This window comes from Eschrichtius robustus, chromosome 3, assembly GCF_028021215.1.
Source record: "Eschrichtius robustus isolate mEscRob2 chromosome 3, mEscRob2.pri, whole genome shotgun sequence".
Classification (NCBI taxonomy): Eukaryota; Metazoa; Chordata; class Mammalia; order Artiodactyla; family Eschrichtiidae; genus Eschrichtius; species Eschrichtius robustus.
In genome coordinates, this window is record NC_090826.1 from 10,575,253 (window position 1) to 10,595,327 (window position 20,075).

A 20,075-nucleotide genomic window follows, 5' to 3' on the forward strand; every position below is an offset into this window, starting at 1 on the left:
ATTCAATATACTGTGATAAACCATAAGAGAAAAGAATATGAAAAAGAATACATAGATATGTATAACTGAATCACTTTGCTGTACAGCAGAAATTAACACAGCATTGTAAATCAACTATACTTCAATAAAATTTTTAAAAAACCCCAATTCTTCGAAGTATGAAACTCACTGTATATACATTTTTTTGTTCACTTGTCTGGTTATCTTCTTAAGATAAATTCCTAGAAGTATAATTGTTAGGTCAAAAGTTATGTACATTTTAATTTTTGGTAAATTTTCGTAACAGACCTCCAAAAGGATTGTGCTAATTTACATAGCTACCAAGAGTAAATATTCCTAGTTATTTTTTGTTTTTTGGCCGTGCCAGGCGGCATGTGGGATTTTAGTTCTCCAACCAGGGATTGAACCTGTGCCCCCTGCAGTGGAAGCGTGGAGTCCTAACCACTGGACTACCGGGGAAGTCCCTTCCTAGCTCTTTAAAACCAGTACTGTTAATGTTTTTAATAGTTTCTTCCCCCCATTCTTATAGATGAAAACTGATAGTTCACTGCTTCCATTTGCATGTTATTCATTTAGACAACAAATTTTGAGTCAGGTGGATGGAGGGAAGAAGTAGAATTGCATTTCAACTAAAATTGATAGAGAAATTATTTCTCTATAATGAGAAGACTTTAATGTAATTTTTTTCAGAAGTGAAAACAAACTTTTTATCATTCAGCGCTGTTACAATCAGATATTAACAAGTACATTTCATAAGCTTTGCTATCTCAATTCTTCTAATTTCAGATTATTTCTAATTTAAAAATGGAGGCAAGAAGATATGAGACTAGAGAAGTCAACCAGCTGATTCTACAGAACCTTTTTTCAGAAAGTACCACTCAGCTCTTACTGCTTCTTTCCAACCTCTAAACCATGCACAGTATCCTAGCAAAAGACCTAGATCACTAGGGAAATCCAACCTGCCACCTGTTTTTTTACAGTCCGAGAGCTAAGAATGGATTTTACGTTTTTAAGTAGTTTTAAACAGAGATCAAATGTTTTGTGACATATGAAAATTATATGAAATTTAAACTTCAGTTCATTAATAAAGTTTTGTTGGAACACAGAACATTCATTTGTTTACATATTACCTGTGGCTGCTTTTGCCCTACAGTGGCCAAGTTGAGCAGTTGTGACAGAGACCGTATGGCTTATAAAACTGAAAATATTTTCTGGCCCTTTATAGAAAGTTTGCTGAGCCCTGGTCTCTGTGTGTGAGAAAGAGAAGCAGTGGGAGTGAGTGTGGTGATGTCTGGGGTCTTAGGTTTACTGTGAAGCTGTGTGGTTAATAGGAGTGCAAAGATTTGGAACTTGGTACTTAAAAGTGGGCTAGCCATAGATTTCGTTGTCATAGAAACTGCTATACCAATCATATTCTCTCAGGAACTTCAGGAGGGTGAGGACGTTGAAGTGCAGAGAATTAAGCAATCTTTTTGAATAAGTTAACTTGTACTTAGATTGGCAGCTTGGTATGGTGCAAGAAAAAAATTCTCTTTGAGAGTTTATTTATTTACTTATTTAACCCCTCTTTGTTAATAAGCTCTTACCATGTGCTGGGCACTGTCCTCAATTCTGGAGCACTGAGCTTGCCATATAACATTTGTGGTATTGTATTAGACTACTGACAATACCCCATGGGGATTTTTGTTTGTGGAATAAAAGAATACTAGAAACACCCTAAATCTTTCCACAGATGAGAAATCTGAGATGAGTGCAGGTGGCCTGCTGGATGTCTGAAACTGTCGGTTTTGGAGTTAGGTCTAGAGCCCAGGTTGCTCGGTTGCCTATTCAGTGCTCTTCCCACCAACAGAGGCTAGAGATTCTTACTCTTTTTTGTGTTGTGGACCCTTTTGAAAATCTCCCCAGAAAATATACAAATGCACATATATACACAAAATTTTTTATGTGATTTCTAGGGTTATATGGAATTTTTAAACATCCATGATCCAGAGTTAGAATTTCTAATTTAAGAATGAGTTATATTTCATTCATCCTGTGGAGGTTGATTGGGGGCCTACTTTGAACCTGGCAACATTTATTGAGCATCTGTTGTTGTGCGGGTTTCCAGAAATATTTGTGTGGTCGTAGGTATGAAACTTACAGTAGTTTCAAATGAGGGTCAGGGGTCAGGCAGTGTGGGGTTTTGGTAATGATGGCTCTGGGACTGGGCTTTGCAGGCTTGAGAGGCCCAGCTGTTTAGTTTTTAAATTTGTATTTTAGAATCACCTATAGGTTGGCTTATTGTAGTAAAATGTGCTACCACCTATTAGATTTTTTATTTCCCTTATTCTAGAATCTTCAGAATATTTCAGATACAGTGATGCCTTTGAATAGCTCTTAAAAGAAGCCCTGGTTTTCTAAAGCAATCTGAAGAGTGAAGTGGTTGATACCAAAGATCCATTTTTGTCTATAGCTCTTGGAAAGTTACTTCTGTAGGGTGGTGTCTTATGGTCCTTAACAAGCCCTCTGGGTGTCTAATTCTGGAACTCAAAAACAAATGGCATGTGAACAGACCAAGAAGGTGTAGTGTTTTCTAGGTAGCAGTGTTAATACAATTCTTTATAACTTATAAAGACATAATTTTTATTAAATGTTTTCCTTGAAGTGCTCTTATTCCAAAAGCAGGTTATCCTTTTTTCTTCCCCTTTATCCTTACTTTTAAATGAGGATAACAAGCTCTTCATAGATTTGTTTGGCTACAAATGAGATCATATATATGAAAATACTTGATATGGATGACTCTGGCTAAGTAAATATTAGTTGAACCTGAACATCAAAGAGAAACTCTTGAATGATCATGTAGAGGATAAAGACACTTTTTTAAAAAATGATTGCATATTTAAAGATTACTGATCTTTATTTTTTGCTTAGAATTTCATTCTCTTCTAATGTTAGAGTATGGGCTGTAATTTGAACCAAGAAGTTAGAGTGCTATGTGGGGGGAAGTCCTGGAATTCACTTCTGAATGCACACTGAGTTATTATTTACTTATGGAAGTGCATTGGAGGTAAATGCCATGCAAGTTGGGCTAGTGGAGATGTGAACCTCCTGTCTCCCCTTTACTCCTTTTGTCAGTCTAAACACATGGAAATATAATTAGATGTCGTCTGTCTTCCAGGGACAGACAGGGAAAGTGGAAAATGATCGTAATGTTGGAAATTCAACAAGCTAGATCCCCAGAGAAAAGAGATGAAAAGGGACCTCAGACAATATGACAAACCAGAGCCACTGGAATGGAGCTCGGACCTCCAGGAGAGGTTCTGTGTCCATCAGCAGTGTGTTAGAGCTCTAGGCTACATACAGGTGGAGGGGCAAGTCCAGAGAACAGCCAACAGAAGGCTTTATTTCTGTAGACTCGAACTGTGGCGGGACCGGTTTGGATGAGTAAACGACTTACCTCAGCGTGAGGAGGTGTCTTCACTGCTCTCCCTTAATTCCTGGGAGTGATTTCTGTCGAAGAAGGTTGGTTACTGCAGGTTGAGCGTGGGTAAGGACCTCAGGCAGACAGTTGAGGGTTGGAATGATGAGACATTCATGTTAACTGAATGAGGATTTTTTTTAAATTTGCAAATTTGAATTAATACATGTACATTATAACAAGTAAATGATCAGGTAGGCTATCAGTTAAAACCCTCACCCCCAACCCATGAGGTAATAATAACTATGTTTAACAGTTTGGTTCTTTACAGACCTTTCTCTATCTGTCATGAGGATATAATTTTGAATGTGCTTTTAAATTGGAGTGTGCGCTAGAATGTGAATTTAGATTATTTTTAGGGCTTTTGAAATGATTGGATTAAATTGAATTGAAGTTGGGTGGTGTGAAAGTTACATTCTGTTTGACAATGAGTTAATACCTACTCTTTCTTTAGTGGTAGGGGCAGAAAGGAGGTTAGGCCTGGATGACCTAGGGGAGGTTAAGGGTGGGAGGAGGGGGTTGGAAAGAGAAAAAAGTAGAAATGGAGCAGTAAATGAGGGAACCAGGTTTGAATCCGGGCTCTGACTCTCAGTGACTTCAGAGTTCTAGTAAAGTTATCATCTTTCCCTAGTGTCCTCATGTATAAAAGGGACTTAATAATATTTCATAGGGTTCTTGTAAAGGTTAAATAAAATAACACGTAGCGCATCTAGCCCAGTGCTTGGCATACAGGTGCTTCCCTTCCTTCAATTCTTTCTCTCCAAATAGGGAATTTCCATTTCAAAGTTAACTTGTAAAAATTATTTTATAATAGTACATAATCAGGTACCCTGGCTTTGTTAAAAGGGACTGTTTATAGAGGAAAAATTGTTGATTATATGGAAGTATTTCTCCTTGGGGTCAAGTCAGCTGAGTATTTCTTAGTCATTATCAAGATTTGGAAATAGACTTGTTATGAATCATTGTTGAGTTTGAGCTGGGCTGGGAGTTTTACCTGCCTTTGCCTTGTCTTTGCCCGAAAGGAAGGGATTCTAATTCTCCCTGTCTTTCCACTGCCCGAGCCTCATGGTGGTATGGTACATGTGCAGTCTAGTAATTTGTACTTACATTAAGCAAAGTTCTGTCACATTGTAAAAGATAGGTTCTGTGTGTCAGTCACTGAAGTTAATTCTGATTGGAAACCAAAGTTTGACCAACTTCGGTTGGTAGGAATCGTATGAAAACACATTTTCATCCCAGTTCCTAATTACAAGGTTTGACTGTCAATAAAAGTGAGAAAGCTACATATTTTTAAAAAACTGTGTATGTGTGATGATGGGAAGAGGATGGGGGGTGTGAGCCTAGCACTCAGCAGATCTTGGCTGCCTTCCTTCACACTTGGGTTTTCATTCATTCTCCCCACCCACTTCCCCTTTTTTACTTAGAGATTATACTAAATCAGTGGAGGAAAGGTAGAAAGTCCGGATAAGCAGAAGAAAATAAAAATTATGAATAATCCCACTTCTCTGAGAAAACTGTTATTAACATAGTCACGTATTTAAGTTTCAGATTATTTTTCTCTTCCTATATTAATGTCTAAAACAAAAATGGTATCATCTAAGCCATACTTTATATAAATGGCTTTATTCAATCATCAGTGTATTATGACTTTTATACTGATAAGTATATTTCCACAACTTCTGGTTATCTTTGTTTTCTCCTAATTATAGAGATAATGTGTATTTACTGAAAAAATTCTTAAGGAATACAAAGATAACAGAAAATACAGGTTTCCACGTGAGTCAGTCATTCATACAACAGTATTTTTTAAGGTCTGCTTAGTATTCCACTATATGCCTGGATTGTCATACTGAGCTAATCTGTGGTGGTGTCCATTTAGCAATGAATTAGAAACAGTCTGTAGTAAACCATGCTGCTGTGGACATCTTCGTACATACATCATGGTATGATTGCCCAGTTATCTCATGAGAATAAATTCCTACAAGTGTATATACTGGTTAAAGTGTGTGTACATTTTAAAGTTCTTTGGTCAATATTGCTTAATTCCATCCAGAAAAAATTAAACCAATTTATTCTCTGATTAGCGTTTCGGGGGAATGTCTGCTTTCTAATCCTGTTTTGGTTTTTTTTTCCCTTTAAAAAACAATTTTTACCAGTTTGACAGGTAAAAAAATTACTTAATTTGGAGTTATTTTTGATTATTAGGTAAATTTAATTTTTTTTCTGCGAGGTTTTGGCCATGTGTATTCCTTTGTGAATTACTTGTTTGCATATTGTAAAAAAATGGAATTGTTCATCTTTTTATATAAAACTAAGTATTTTAGTTTAAGCATGACTTAGTAGATGCCTTAGTCTCTTTTGTAACAAAACGAGCTGTACATAAATACTTCACTCAAGTGGAACACCTTGCTCTTTGCAAAGGTCTTCATTGACCTGGGAGCCAGGAAGTTTCGGCACAGCCTTATTATAATTCTCCAGTTGGCCTATAGACTCTCAATGCCTCTCTCCAGCTGCCTTTAATTGTGTGGGATTTTCCAGCACCATCTCTGCGTTTGTCTGTAGCTGTGTCAGTATATGCGTGGGGAGTGAGTGGGACTCTGCTGTCTATGGTGATAAATCCAAACAAGACTTTTTATTCCTAAGTTAATAAAAAGTAACTAATATGGACTGACACTGTTCAAAGACCAACTGACTACTCCATTTTCCTTATTTTATCATGCTGGCAAACGGCAAAAATATCTCTTAAACATTTTACTATTTTATTTATTTTATTTATGGCTGTGTTGGGTCTTCACTTCTGTGCGAGGGCTTTCTCTAGTTGTGGCAAGCGGGGGCCACTCTTCATCGCGGTGCGCGGGCCTCTCACTATCGCAGCCTCTCTTGTTGTGGAGCACAGGCTCCAGACGCGCAGGCTCAGTAGTTGTGGCTCACGGGCCCAGTTGCTCCGCGGCATGTGGGATCTTCCCAGACCAGGGCTCGCACCCATGTCCCCTGCATTGGCAGGCAGATTCTCAACCACTGCACCACCAGGGAAGCCCTCTTAAACATTTTAATGTAAAGTAGCTTAAGTTATTTTGGTGTGTAAAGTTTAAATTTTGTGTTGTGATTCTGTCTCTTCCTAACATATCATGTGGGGCTGCACTTTCTCTTTGTTTTGAAGGGAGAGGAGCGTGTCTGCGCATGCTCGCATGTGCACAAGCGGAGGGTGAGTGTGACTGGGTTTGAAAAGGAGTCAAGTGTGACATGGAGAACCTCTTTTCAGAATGGTGCAGATGGGTGTTTTAGCAAACAACCAGTTTTTGAATAAACTCACTGTGGGTACTTACGGGATAGTGAAAATATTGACACTTCGTGGTGACTAAATAGAGTAACCGCAAAGCACTTTCTAGCATGGCACCTGTCACAGAGTAGGTGCTTATTAAATGATGACAGTTATACATTCGTATATCGTTTCATTTATTTCATAGTTATTTATTGAGAGCCTACTCTCTGCCAGGCACTGGTCAGGGTCTTGGAGGTACTGCAGTGAATGAAAAGACTGAAACGTCTTCTCATGGAGCTAATACTGTGGTGTGGGGAGACAGTCACTAAATAAGTAAGTAAGTAGATGATCCCACACTTTAAAAGAGCACGAGTACCATGAAGAAAAATAAGTCGGGGAAATGACTGGAGGCACTGATGGGAAGCGAAGGATTCGCAGCTTTAGCTAGGGTGGTCAAGGAAGGCACTGATAAGTAGACGTCAAGCCGAGCTGGGATTAAGCCCATCTTTACTACTGATTAAGTGAGTGACTTTGGGAAAGGTATTTAATCTTTGATCCTTAATTTCCACGTTACAAAAAGGGATAATAATGAACCTGATGCATAAGGTTAAATGAGATAATACGGAAAGCATGTAGCGTTGTGTCAGATATCTAACTCGCAACAGGAAGAAAGTGTTGTTCGTGGCTAGGAAGGTGGGCACTGCCCTGGCAGTCACAGGCTGGGAGACACAGGCATGCCCAGAGGAGCCGAGAGTGGGGGCTTTGTTCCTGCAGGAAAGCTGCAGCAAACAACAGTGTTTAATGTGGATGGGAGAGAAAAGAAGAAATCAGTGGTGGGAGTCTTGGCTGTGTATGTGTAGGGAAGAAACAGAAGCATCAAGATTCTCTCCTTTCTTCCAAAAGTGAAAGTAAAAGACTCATTCCTTTTGCTTTGTTTTTGACAGGACTGTCACCAATTGATTCTGCAGTTCTATTTCAGTGTCTAATCAAGTGTTTTACAGTCTAATTTTGGGGAAGTAAAACCTAGATGAATGTATATATGTCTATACAAAGAAAGTTAAAAATAGCTGCTCAGTAGATTGTCTTTAGGATGAAGGAATGAATGCTGGAAGCATCTGGGAGGAGGAATTGACTGAGAGAGGATGATCAGGGGAAGCTTCTTGCAAGAGTAGAGTTGATCTGACTCCTCAAAGAGGGGTCGGGTTTTTGGTCTTGTTTCGGAAGGACACCGATATTTCCTGCTCTGGATAGAGAAGGTTGTAAGGTCAGCGGAGTCTGCAAACGCATCGTACCCTGTCGCCCACAGGGACTGCATGTTCACTTACTGAAGTTCCTGTCAGCCCTGCAGTAAAGGCACCTGCTGAGCTGTGAACCCCAGCAGGACTGGGCCTCCACACTCGACTTGCGGAACAGCCCAGAAAGCTCAGGGCATCCGGGTGCTGTGGAGCCCTGCTGCAGGCTCACTCTTCCTCTGTTACCCTGTAGCGAGTAGAGCTGTCACTTGTCCTGGTGTACGTATTTGCGAAGCATTTGGAGATCATCAAGCACGGTTACTTATAGCACTTGAAGTTTAGGAGAAAAAGATGGCACCCAAATAGAAAAATAACTAACGAGGCTTATACAATTTTGGATCTCAGTTTTCATCTTTATTTTCCTTTTTTCTGTTGCTTATTTATTTTGTTTCCGTGAAATGCTTTATAGAGTATTTGCATATAATGAACAAGAACTGTCTCAGAAGTTGAAAATGGAAACCTTTAAATGATATTTTATTTTAACAAAATGTGTTTCCCCCCCTCCCAAGGTCTACTACCCAAATTTGGGATGGATGTGTGTTGATGCCACCGACCCAGAGAAGGGGAACTGGCTGCGCTATGTGAATTGGGCTTGCTCAGGAGAAGAGCAAAATTTATTTCCACTGGAAATCAACAGGGCCATTTACTATAAAACTTTAAAGGTAAGAGTGTTAGAATTAGCCTGCTGGTAGTTACTCTGCATGCACTTCTGCAGACGCTGTCCTCAGTCGTGACTGTCAGGAGTGACTTTGCAGACCTTGAAAGGGTTCTGTTTGAAAGTGGTTCATCAACACGTTGAAAGGTTTTAAATATACAGTTGTTTTAAATATACAGTTTTATATATTACAGTTTTATATATACAGTCTGTGTTTTAAATATACAGTTGCCACTGCTTCGTGTGAGGAAGGGGCACTAAAGCAGGAAGATCGTGTTAAGTAATTACATACGGCATCTTTATAGATACTGATGAGTTAAGCTTGTGGCAGCTACTTCCCTCCTCTTAACACACAGATGCATTGGGAACTGTCTGGCCAGTTTATCTAACTATAAGAAACTCTCAATAGCTCTGGCGGTTCTGTATTAACTGAAAACACATTCTTAGTCTTCAGTATAGTGTAGCTTTGGATTAGCTTTTCTTTTCCCTAAATTTTATTCAGAATGGAAATTACACAGAACATGTTTCTTACTTCTGCCAAATTTTTATTTGGAGACGTTAATTGTTGAGGAAAATCAACAATTAATGTAAAGAAGAGGAAAATCATTTTTTAGAGTTTGTGGTGAGGTCAGAGGTCACTGAGTACATTCAGGGAAGTTAGAATTAGGAAGCGTTGTTATATCTGCAACAAGCAAGCCCACATCTATCTCCCTCGTTTTCATGTTCTCCTGGAAGGTAAATCTGCACTCATCCCGCAGGGAAATGTTCTCTAAGGCAGAGTCTTGAGGCTTTACAGATAGGTGATTGTTGCTTTTTGCTTTTTGGAATAGGTATGTTTGCTAAAGTTGCTGTAAGGCAGATTTTTCCTTATTCACTTACTTCCATTAAAAATGTCATAGACTGGGGGACAGTCCATGAAAAAAAATTATCTCCATACAGGTGAAAACTCTTGATGAACAAACATTTAAGATGATGGTCAGCTTTGTAGCATGCTGAGTTTTCCTGTGTGTAGCACTAGGACCTTTGGAAGTTAACTTAACTTATAGCTGTTTAACTTTCCTTTGTATTTTTCCGTCATCTTTAGGCAGTTGGATTGCCCTTTACCTCGTATAAACCCACGTCCTTGCTTTCAATTCCCGTAGGAAATATTTTTTTTGGTGGTACTTCCTCATTTAAAACTTCTGTAACCTTCTTTCTGCTGGATTGTAATAGCATGGTTTTCTAGTAGGCATTACTGTACAATTTTGTTACACTGGAGTTTGGATTCAAAATTTGATTCAAGAATTCATTCTGTTCTCAAATTAATTTAAAGTGAGAGTTACATCTGGTTGAATCAGTGAGGCAGAATTCTGGTGGAGATGAAGTACCAGCGAGGGGATGCATATGAGACAATTGAGGGAGTAGGAATGAGGTTCCAGGGAGATACTGGGGCACTTGGCAGTTCTTTCATCAGACCTCAAGTTAAGATGTGTTCATCTCTGATAGCAAAGCCAAGAACCGTTGAGCAGCAAGAGAGAACGGTGTTTGGGAGTGAACTCTGGAGCCAGACTCCTGGATTAAATCCTGGCTTGCTGTGTGACCCAGGGCAAGTCATTGTGATTTTACTAGCTGTGTAACCTTAGGCAAGTCACTTTCCTGTGCCTCAGTTTCCTTATTTGTAAGATACAGATAATTACAGTGTCGACCTCATATGGTTATCATGGGTGATTGTGGGTAGATTTCTAGCACCTAATAAGTGCTACATAAATGATAGCTGTTATTTTTGGCAAGGCAGTGTAGTGTCATGGTTAGGACTGGGGACTCTGGAGCAGACTGCCTTGTGAGCAAATTTTGGCTTCGAGATGTGTGACCATGAGAAGTTACTTACACCCTCTGTCTTAGTTTTCTCATCTGTAAAAATGGAGGTAATAGTAAAAATTAATAATACAGTTGTGAAAATTAAACAAACCAATATGTGTAAGATTCTGTGAAGAGTTCCTAGTTTAACCTAAGTACTCAAAGTGTTAACTAGCTATACTAGTACTATTATTTTTTACCTTTCTTTGTTGGAAGTAACATAGCTCTGATCTTTGCAGACGTCCCCCAATCCTGACCTTTGATGTTTGCTCAAGTATGCATAAGGCCTTTCAGATTCCTTACTTGTGATTATATTCTTCTAGATTAAGCTTTCTGTGGGTTAGGTTTTGTAAATAAATTACATATGATGTTCTGTATCACCTTCTCACCTATAATCTAGGTAATCACCTGGTTTTGTTTGTAATATGATTAAGAACTGTTTTAAATTCCTGAAGGTTAATTGTTAGCTTGCTCTCCATTCATTCATCTGTTTATGAGTTCAGCAAATACTGAGTGTCTACTATGTACCAGGTATTCGCCTATAGTAGTGAACAGAACAGACAAGGTCTCTGGTCTCATGGAGCTTCCAGTTTATGGGGGAGGTGGCAGATAATAAACAAGTGAGCAGGTAAACAAAATAATTTCAGATAATGATAAGTGCACTGAAGACAATAAAATGTGATAGACTGACTAGGTAGGGGGAGGGCTGCTTTAGCTCTGGTAGGTCAGGGAAGACAAGACATGGGGACACCTCCTCCCTTCCCCCACTGGCATGGGAAGGAGCCAGCCACTCGAAGATCTCTGCTGGAAGAGCAGTTCAGGAAGAAGGGCCCTGGTAGAAGCAAAGGTATTGAAGTGGGAATAAGCTAGATTTTTGGGTCTTTTTGTTTGTTTTTTTCTTTTTTTTAAAGGAATAGAACAAAGGCTGGTTTGGCTAGAGCAAGGAGAGGTGGCGAATGAGGCTGGTGAGGGGGGCAGGGGCCAGATCTGGGGGCCTACAGGCCTGTAGGGAAACGTATGAGTTTTAGTCTTCAGTTCATCCATTTGAGAATTGAAGCTGTCTGACCCGTGACTTTTAAAAGATCATGCTGGGGGATAGATGGTAGGTGGGTAAGCGTGGAATGCTTTGTGTGTTCTCGTAATTCTGGAGTATTTCTCTTAATTTGACCTAGTGTCAGAAATATTTCTGGCAACCCTTGCCTGTACCTAATTGGTCTGGTAAAATTTCAAGTGTATATTTACTGATATTTAGAGAAGAGAGAGTGCTTCATTCTGTAAGCCTGTCAGAACCCAAAGGAAGAGTTTAAAGTCTTCCTGTTGTTGTTTTTTTGTTAAATTTCAAAATACATTTTAAAAAAGGTTGTTTGGACTTTTGACTTTATTTTTTTAGATGTGGGTTTATATTTCCTGTGTTCAAGGACATAAGTTTTCTTTTCTTCTGAAATTTGACTTACAAAATCTTAAATGCGCTAAGCAGTGCAGAAGAGAAAACTACAGTACAGAAGCAAGCAATCGTTGATTTTAAAAGATGTATTATTTTCCTCCTCATAAAGCCCTGTTATTTGTGTAGCTGTTATAATAGAAAGTTGGGAAGTACATAGCTCAATAATGTAATGATCATCTCAGTTGCTAACAATTTTGAAGGTTGTTCAGTAGCTAACAAATCAGGTTGCTCTTAATCTAGCTATTCAGTTCATTAACAACCATTTAGAAATTGTATATTAGATTTGAGGTAAAAACAGATACTGGGGTGTTTTGTGGTTTTTGCAACAACAAAATTGTACCCTCCTAAGTAGAGGGTTTGTGCTGATATTTAACTTCACCCAGTTGCTAGTACAGTTAGTCCTCTGCACAGGGTTGGAGTGGAATGAACGTAGACGCTGAGGCTGAGTTGGGGAGGAATCTCGAAGATGTCCAGTAGGTTCTTCTAGCCAGTGTTCTGGTTATGCTGTTTGGTTTAGGAAGAAATGGGGAATATATTTTCCCTCAGTCCTTTCCATGTTCTTTTTTACTTTTGTTCTTTTTTACTTTTATTTAAGACGTTACATATCTCTGCAAACCCTAATCGTTTCAAGTATTATATGATACCACCATTTCATAAATATGTGACTTGTAAGAAAAACATAGAGAAGAAGCATACTATACATTTGGAACTAGAAATAGTTTACTTAAATAAAGAAGCTCATTCCTTCAACAAAAACAGGTTAGCTCATAAGAGTGCCAAAAGGCATCTGTAATGGCTATTTTAACTCATTAAGATTTTATACATTAGATTAAGTTCTTTTGGTTTAGGTGTAACTGATTCAATAAGGGAAATAATACATTGGTTTAAAGATAAAAAAATGGCAGGTTTTAGCCTTCCTTGGAGGAACAAAGGAAACAGTGGCTTGTTCTTTTATCTTAAAGAATTTAGAATATTTTAAAATTTGGACTATATAAACATTGAGTTCTGCAGAGAATGAAACAAAATAATATTTACTTTCAAAGACTTTATCTAGACGAGAAGGTATGTTGAAGTGAAGAACTATGTTGTTTCTAAACGGACATCTTAGCTGGAATTCCTCCTGCCCCTAAAACAAGGGTATCCTCTTCCATAACTATAGTGCAGTGATCAAAATCAAGAAGCTCACACTGGCACAGTGTTTTATTAGCTAATCTATACACTTTATTCAAATTTTGTCAGTTCCAATCGTGTCCTTTTAGGCAAAGAAAACTCCGTTGCATTCAGTTGTGATGTCTCATCAGTCTCCTTAGTTTGTATAGCACCTCAGTCTTTGTCTTTTATAACATTTCAGTTTTGAGAGAACTGATCAGTAATTTTTGTAGAATGTCCCACAGTTTGGCCTTCTCTTAAGTTTCATCATGATTGAATTACATTTATGCATTTTCAGCAGAAGTGACGCTTCACTTCGTCTCCAGAAGTGATGCTGTGTTCTTTTCTGTGCATCATATCAGGAGGCATATGATGTTGACTTGTCTTATTATAAAGGTACTGTTTTTCTCTTTGTCATTAATAAATGTTTTATGGGGAGATATTTTGAGACCATGCAAATATTTTGTTATTTCTCAAACTTTAATCTATTAGTTTTAGCATCCATTGGTGATTCTTGCCTGAATCAATTATTAATCTGTGATGATTGTCCAGTTGTGATTTTCTAATTCCATTATTTCTTTTTCATTGATTAGTTGGGATCTACTATAGGAAGAGCTCTCCTTCTTATTTATTTACTTGTCCGTTCATTCATTCATTTCTTCATTCATTCATATCAGTATGGACTCATGGATTTTTATTTTATTCACTGGGTTTTAGGTGGAATTTTACTTGTGTTCATACTCTTGGAACTTTTTGAACAGATGAGTCGTTGTGAGAGAAAGCAATAAGCCATTTCCTTCAATGTTACTTAGGAGTGTAATCTTTCCACTCAGTATATTTTTTCTTCACGATCTTGTTCGCTAGGTATAATCAGCATGGTGGTGGGGTACATGACTGTTAAGAATTCATGTTTTAGGAGCATGACACGTGAGGTATTTTTAGGCATTTCTTTCTAAATTTAAAAGTTGTCTTGTAGACTCGAGGCGTGGTACAGAGGGCAAGGCAGGGAATTCTCCAAGGACCGGAGCAGGTTGGCAGCAGCGCAGAGACAATACACTGCCGGGACGCTCTGGTCCTCAGCATCGCCTCTTCTTTTAGCATTTCCGTGATATAATTAGCGGTGCATTATAAATGTGCACTGGCATGTAGGTCTTATCATGCTTAACTTGCTCTTGGACTCTGAAACCTGCGCTGATGATTAGCTTTCATCACGTCTTCCAAACTGCCAGGATGTTTTAAATTATGCTTTAATTTTCTCATCAGCTTAGGTTTAGTGGACGTTGTGGTTCCGTGGCTTATTTTTCCTTCTGCGTGTATAGTTGTGAGGCTTCCAACAGTAAGATTCCGGAACATATGGCAGTTTTAAGTTTAAAGCGATCCTATCAGATCCCGACATCCACCGGACGCACTCCGGGGAGGAGGCGGCCGGGAAGTGAGGTCCTCCCTCCAGCAGAGGGTCCCTTCCCGCGTCGCCCGGCCCGCGGCCGCCGAGGCGGAGGAGCTCTTCTTGCCGGGCTGGCCTCCGGCGGCCCGGCTGGGAGCGCCGCCCGCCTGCCCCGCCCCGCCCCGCCAACAACCGTCGCTCTGATTGGCCCGGCGCCTGTCTCTTCTCTCCCCGCAGCCAATCGCGCCGGGCGAGGAGCTCCTGGTCTGGTACAATGGGGAAGACAACCCCGAGATAGCAGCTGCGATTGAGGAAGAGCGAGCCAGCGCCCGGAGCAAGCGGAGCTCCCCGAAAAGCAGGAAAGGTAGGAGCCCGCCGCCGCCCCTGCTCCCCGCGGCTGCCCGGCTCGGGCCGAATCCGGGCTCGGGCGGCACCCGCAGCTCTCAGTGACCTTTTCCGGACCAGGTGCCAACCCTCCCCCCCCCCCACCCCCGTGCAGTCCCCCCCCTCCCCCCCGGCGCTGCTGAATCACGGCGCCGGACGCCGCGCTCGAGCTCTTTTCTAACTTGGGGTGGAGGACCGGGCGCGGAAAAGTGAGCGGACGCGCACCGCGAGGGGCCCAAGGCCAGTTGTCACTTCCCTTGCCCACAGCGCAGGTCTCTGGACTTGCGGGTGGGAGCGGCGGTCGGTCTCTCCAGAGCCGTACACTGCACGCCCGGTATATTCTTAGCTTGTTGTGCTGTTCGCCAGCAACGCGTCATAAAATGTGTTCCGAGAGTGACATTTCCAGGTCCGCAGATTCGGCGGCCTCGTGTCCATCCGCCCGGACTGTGCGGGAGGGCCGGACGCGGTGCGGCCGATGCACTGGCCTCCCGGGGCAGGGAGAGCCGGCCGGGCCGTACACTGCCGCTCCGCCCGGGCCGGGCCCTGCCGTCCGGCCGCCCCACTCCGCCCCGGGCCGGGCCCTGGGCCACTCCACGCCACGCAAGACTGCGCTGCACACGATTGCAACACTCGCGGCTGGCGAAGGTTTTAGCGCAGATCTTTTTGAAATTAGGCCGTTAACAAAATGGAAGTTGAACGGTGTGCTGTTACTTTTGACTCAACTGCAACAGTTTGATTTTGTTTTATAATGTTTTCAAACAAAAGGTAAAGTGTAGTCACACTTATAGAAGGCAGGGGATAATTTCTGGGAGGAAAATAGTTTGGTTGGATATATCATATTTCCAGCTGGCATTCTCCACGTTGTTTGTTTTGCTTTTTTTCTTTTAATGAAGAATTTTAATATTAATTAGTGAATCTTTCGTAGAGCCCTGTTTGAATATATGCCAAGACGGGGGTATGGTAGTTTCTTACTAATATAAATCTCCTGTTTTGTTTTGTTTTGTTTTGTTTTTTTTGGCCCGCCCTAAGTCTCAAATAAATTTTTGTAGCCATCTGAACTTGAGTCCGGCCTTTACTTAGAACACTGCAGAGTGAATTGTGGAAGTCATACTGTAAATAAAATCATAATGTAAACTTGATTTTGGAAAAATGTAAAAGTAACATTTAAAAATGTAGGCAAGAAGTTAAAGAAGTCTATTCTGATTTTTCCATTACATATTCTTTGTATTTTACGGTATAATCAATAACCCATCCAGGGGAGTTTGTTAGGCCTTTTACTGAATACATGTTCTCTGTTTATCTAACTCGATTTCATCAGTTTCAGGTCATTAAATGCTTTGATCGTGAATCAGATGATCAGGGTCTAGAAAATTGCCAGGTGTTTTTTGTTTTTGTTGTTGTTTACTGTTTTGAGATTTTTGTTGCTGTTAGGCTTAGCGCATAATTGTTTGCAAACTCTTCACATAATTCAAATTGTTTATTTAGTGTTCACTTTGTATATAACTAATGTCACCAGCCTTTCTAGGTAAGCTGTGATTTGCAGGGGCTGGAGTTTGGAGGGCAGCGGATCTTTACTCTGTTACTAAGCGTAACTAACTCATGTATTTAAATATAGTCATAGGTTAATAGGTTAATAGCAACTTCATCCTAATGCTTTTCTCTGTTCAGCGTACTTCGGTGTGCATGTTTAGAACATTTCATAGATTTTTATTTATTCCTTAATTTTTTTTTTATTTGAATGGGGAGGAAAAAACTGAAAATAAGTTTTATTAGTGTACATGAACTTACACATTTTCATTTTTATACCTGCCCATATTGCTGTGTTTTTGCATTGAGTTAAGTAGTTTATATTTCTTATTATCCTGTTATTTATAACCAGTACGAGCTGTGTATAACCGACTGAATCTTAAATTTTAGCTAAAATACTTACGTGAGACTCGCTCTTGGAACTTAACAATCTGTTTTGAATAGCTTACTGGTAAGGAGCTGTGTTTGCTGTTTATGACCCAAAGTTTAAATAGTCAAACCTTTTTTGTTTTTAAATTAAATACGCTGTGAAAGCTAATTTATAGCTTACAAAGACCTGAAATGGAGAACTTTTTATGTTAACTAGGTTCTATTTAGGTCTTATGTGTGACCTCAGACACTTAAATATCTTTTCAGGCAGTGATGTCAGAGAATAAATCAACATAAATTTTATTCAGTAGCAATATTAACTTAGTATTTCTGAAAGCCAGATGTTGACGACATGCAGCTGACAGGTAGATTGACAGTGGACCTAACTTCATTTTGGTTAGGAGGCAGGCAGAGAGAAACAAAGGGCTGAATTCTTCATAGTTCTGGGCCTCTGATCCTTTGCATGACAGCTGCTGTGCCTACAGCTGTGCATTGCATGTGGTGCCTTTCAGAATTCATCAGATCGCTGGTGGATCATGCGGCGTGTTCTGGGCAGTGGAAAGCCCTGATTCCTTTGCATACAAAGTGGCCCCTCCTCTTCTCTCTCCCTCTCTGTCTCTGTCTCTTATCTCTCTGCCTCTGTCTGTCTCTCAGTCATTCATTGAACTAATGTTTGTTAAGCCCCTGCCATGTGCCAGGTGCTCTGCTAGGGCGTGCAGGACAGTGGTGAGCAGGAAAGCAGCAGGAACTTCTCTCCTGGCGCCTGTAGTCTAGTGGGGGCGACAAACATCAAATCGGTAAGTTACTGATCAGGGCCTAGATGGTTGGCATGGAACAGGCCCTCAATAAATAATTTGTTGATTGGCAAACAAAGACTCATGCAAACCTGCAATGAAGGAAGAGAACACAGTGCTGTGAGAACACAGTTCATATTGTCTCTGACCAGGGAGCATGCAGTTTTGCCAGTGGCCAAAGGTGTTCATGTGTTAGGCATTTTGAACTAGAATTCTGGATTCTCACCTTTGTAATTCAGCCTAACTTCTTACATGTCTGAGCAGCCCCTGTAATGAGATTGAGCATGAGAAGTTCCTTGGATGGGACAGATGAAACTTTTCAGGTAGAGAGGAAGGGAAGGTTTTCAGTGTTGGGTTTTCAATATTTCAATATTTCACTGAAATATTCGTATTTAATCCACGGGAAGATTGTGATCTGAACGTAGAAAGGCCAAATTTAGAAGTATTTATCGTCTTGATTTCTGTTCTCAGTCTGCTACTGAGAAATGAAGGATTAAATTTGCTTGTTAGCAGTGAATGACTGTTGGCAAATGTTCTTTTAAAATACAGACTGTAATAGAATGTCATTGCCCTGCTCTCTCTTGGCTACATAAGAACCTTACCCAGAGTTCTTTTTACTCTAAAGAAACAGCAGTGTCTTGATGCACATGGACTTAGTGGAAGGAATGAAAAACATGGGACTCTTGGGCTTTTACCAGGTGTATGGCTGGGCAAATCATGTCACTTTTTCTGGGGGTGCAGTTTCCATAGCTTTGAAAGTACGTGTCATAACGTGGAATGGTCCTTGTGCCACCCAGCCTCACTGGGTTGCTGTCAGGAGGAGAGATAATAAAAAGGACCATCTCTGTGCAGCATGTGGGTCCGTGGTACCTGTAAGTGCCACTGACAGGACGTGGGTGACGGTTAGTCACTTACGTGATTCTTGCAGAGGAACTACTGAGCTTGTGAGTCATTTAATCAGTCAGTATTTATGGAACAGCTGTATAAGCTCTAAGGAAGCAGTGGGTTCTCCCTCTCCCTTCCCATGGCAGGGCCTCACCGTAGGCTGCTTCACTCTTACTTTAGGCCTACTTCTAACCTGTTGACTTTCCTGTTCATAGCAAATTAGAAGGAGGAAATTAGAAGAGTTATTTGTAGCAGCAAGTAGTTTTATAGCTAATAGCCAGACAGTTAAGAAGACAAAGTTTGTAACAAAAACAGTGATGAACTATAAAGAGCACAGTGCCGTGAGATCTCTTAACAGGTTCACATAATCTTTTCTAAAAGCTGTAGATAGTCCCTGAGATCAACTAGTTTTTAGTTTTTATCTAAGTGACTTTTAGTCACCACAGAACAGTTAAATTATAACCAGCTTAAAAAGGAAATAAATATTTCATCTGTTTCCGTAATTAAAATTGTTCACATAAAAAACCTGGAGATACTCCCCCCCCCCCCATCCCCCCGCCTTGTTATTTAACAAGTATGTTCTGTGTCAGACACTATGCTAGGTGCTGAAGCTACAGCAGAGAACTAGCACAACCCAGGTTCCTGCTTTCATGGAATTTACATTCTGGAGAATGAGGGGACAACCAACCAACAGATGAACAAGACAAGTCTTACCATGTTAATAAAGTGTGTGTGTGTTGCGGGTGGTTGCGTATGGTGTGACTGTGGATGGGTAGCCAGGGATAGCCTTTCAGAGGCTGTGACTTGACTGACAAAGGGGTGGGCCCTGTCAAGTTCTCGGGGCTGAGAGCTCCAGGAAGAAGGACCGGACTGGGTGTTCTTTTAGCAGTGTTGGTTATTTATTGCTGGGGTGGTGTATAGGGAGAGCCACCGAGAAACCCACATGAGTCTCTTTGTATGAAACTCCGTTGTGCAAATGGACATACTGGCCCCTTTCCCACCAGCACTGCACTTAGTGGCAGGATCGGTAGGGGAGATTAGAGAGATGAGTAAAACATCCAGGGAGGAGTTTATCGTCTGTTTTATTGCAGCTCAGTGTGGGTCAGGTTTACTAGGTGTTCTAGTTGATGTGTGTACAGGCTCTAGAATAGGGAAGGGGTTGGCAGGAGCCCTTTGGGAGAGGAGGTGATGCTGCTTTGTGGTCGGAAAGCAGAGCACAGTGGGGAGGACTCCTGTGAAGAACACTGAGGAGGGGAAGAAAGAAAGATTCGGGGAAAGAAACTCACAGGGACATGAGAGGTCACAGGACACTGCTGGGCAACAAGTAGAACCAGAGATGCAGCAGGAGGCTCTGATGGAGACGTGGAGCCTCATGGGCTGTGCGGTGCTGCGGCCACACGGAGCAGGGAGCCCTGAGGAGTGCTGAGCGGTACTGAGCGCTCTCGTGGGTATTCCCGTTTAGCCTCTACTTCTGCGTGGTTTGTACCAGCTCCAGATGAGGAAATGGACACGTAGCAAGGGTGGATAACTTGTCCAAGCTCTGTCTGCCAGTGAGTGTCGGGAGTCAGAACTTGAGCCCAGGGTTTCCACGCCTTTTCCTCTGCATAATACTCTGCTTTCTGTCTACTTCTGCCCGT

General features: G+C 40.9%; 1 protein-coding gene across 6 annotated transcripts in view; it reads left to right on the forward strand.

Annotated features, from left to right (window-relative positions):
- The window catches only part of PRDM2 (PR/SET domain 2), a 119,082-nt gene that overhangs the window by 35,022 nt on the left and 63,985 nt on the right, over positions 1-20,075 (forward strand). For 5 of the 6 annotated variants that reach the window (XM_068538930.1, XM_068538924.1, XM_068538928.1 and 2 more), the window contains 2 exons: positions 8,521-8,673; positions 14,717-14,843. In XM_068538930.1, coding sequence (XP_068395031.1) covers positions 8,521-8,673; positions 14,717-14,843 — 280 coding nt within the window. Of the gene's footprint in view, positions 1-8,520; positions 8,674-14,716; positions 14,844-20,075 lie in introns of those variants that run through there. The other variant, XM_068538929.1, reaches the window with a different exon arrangement.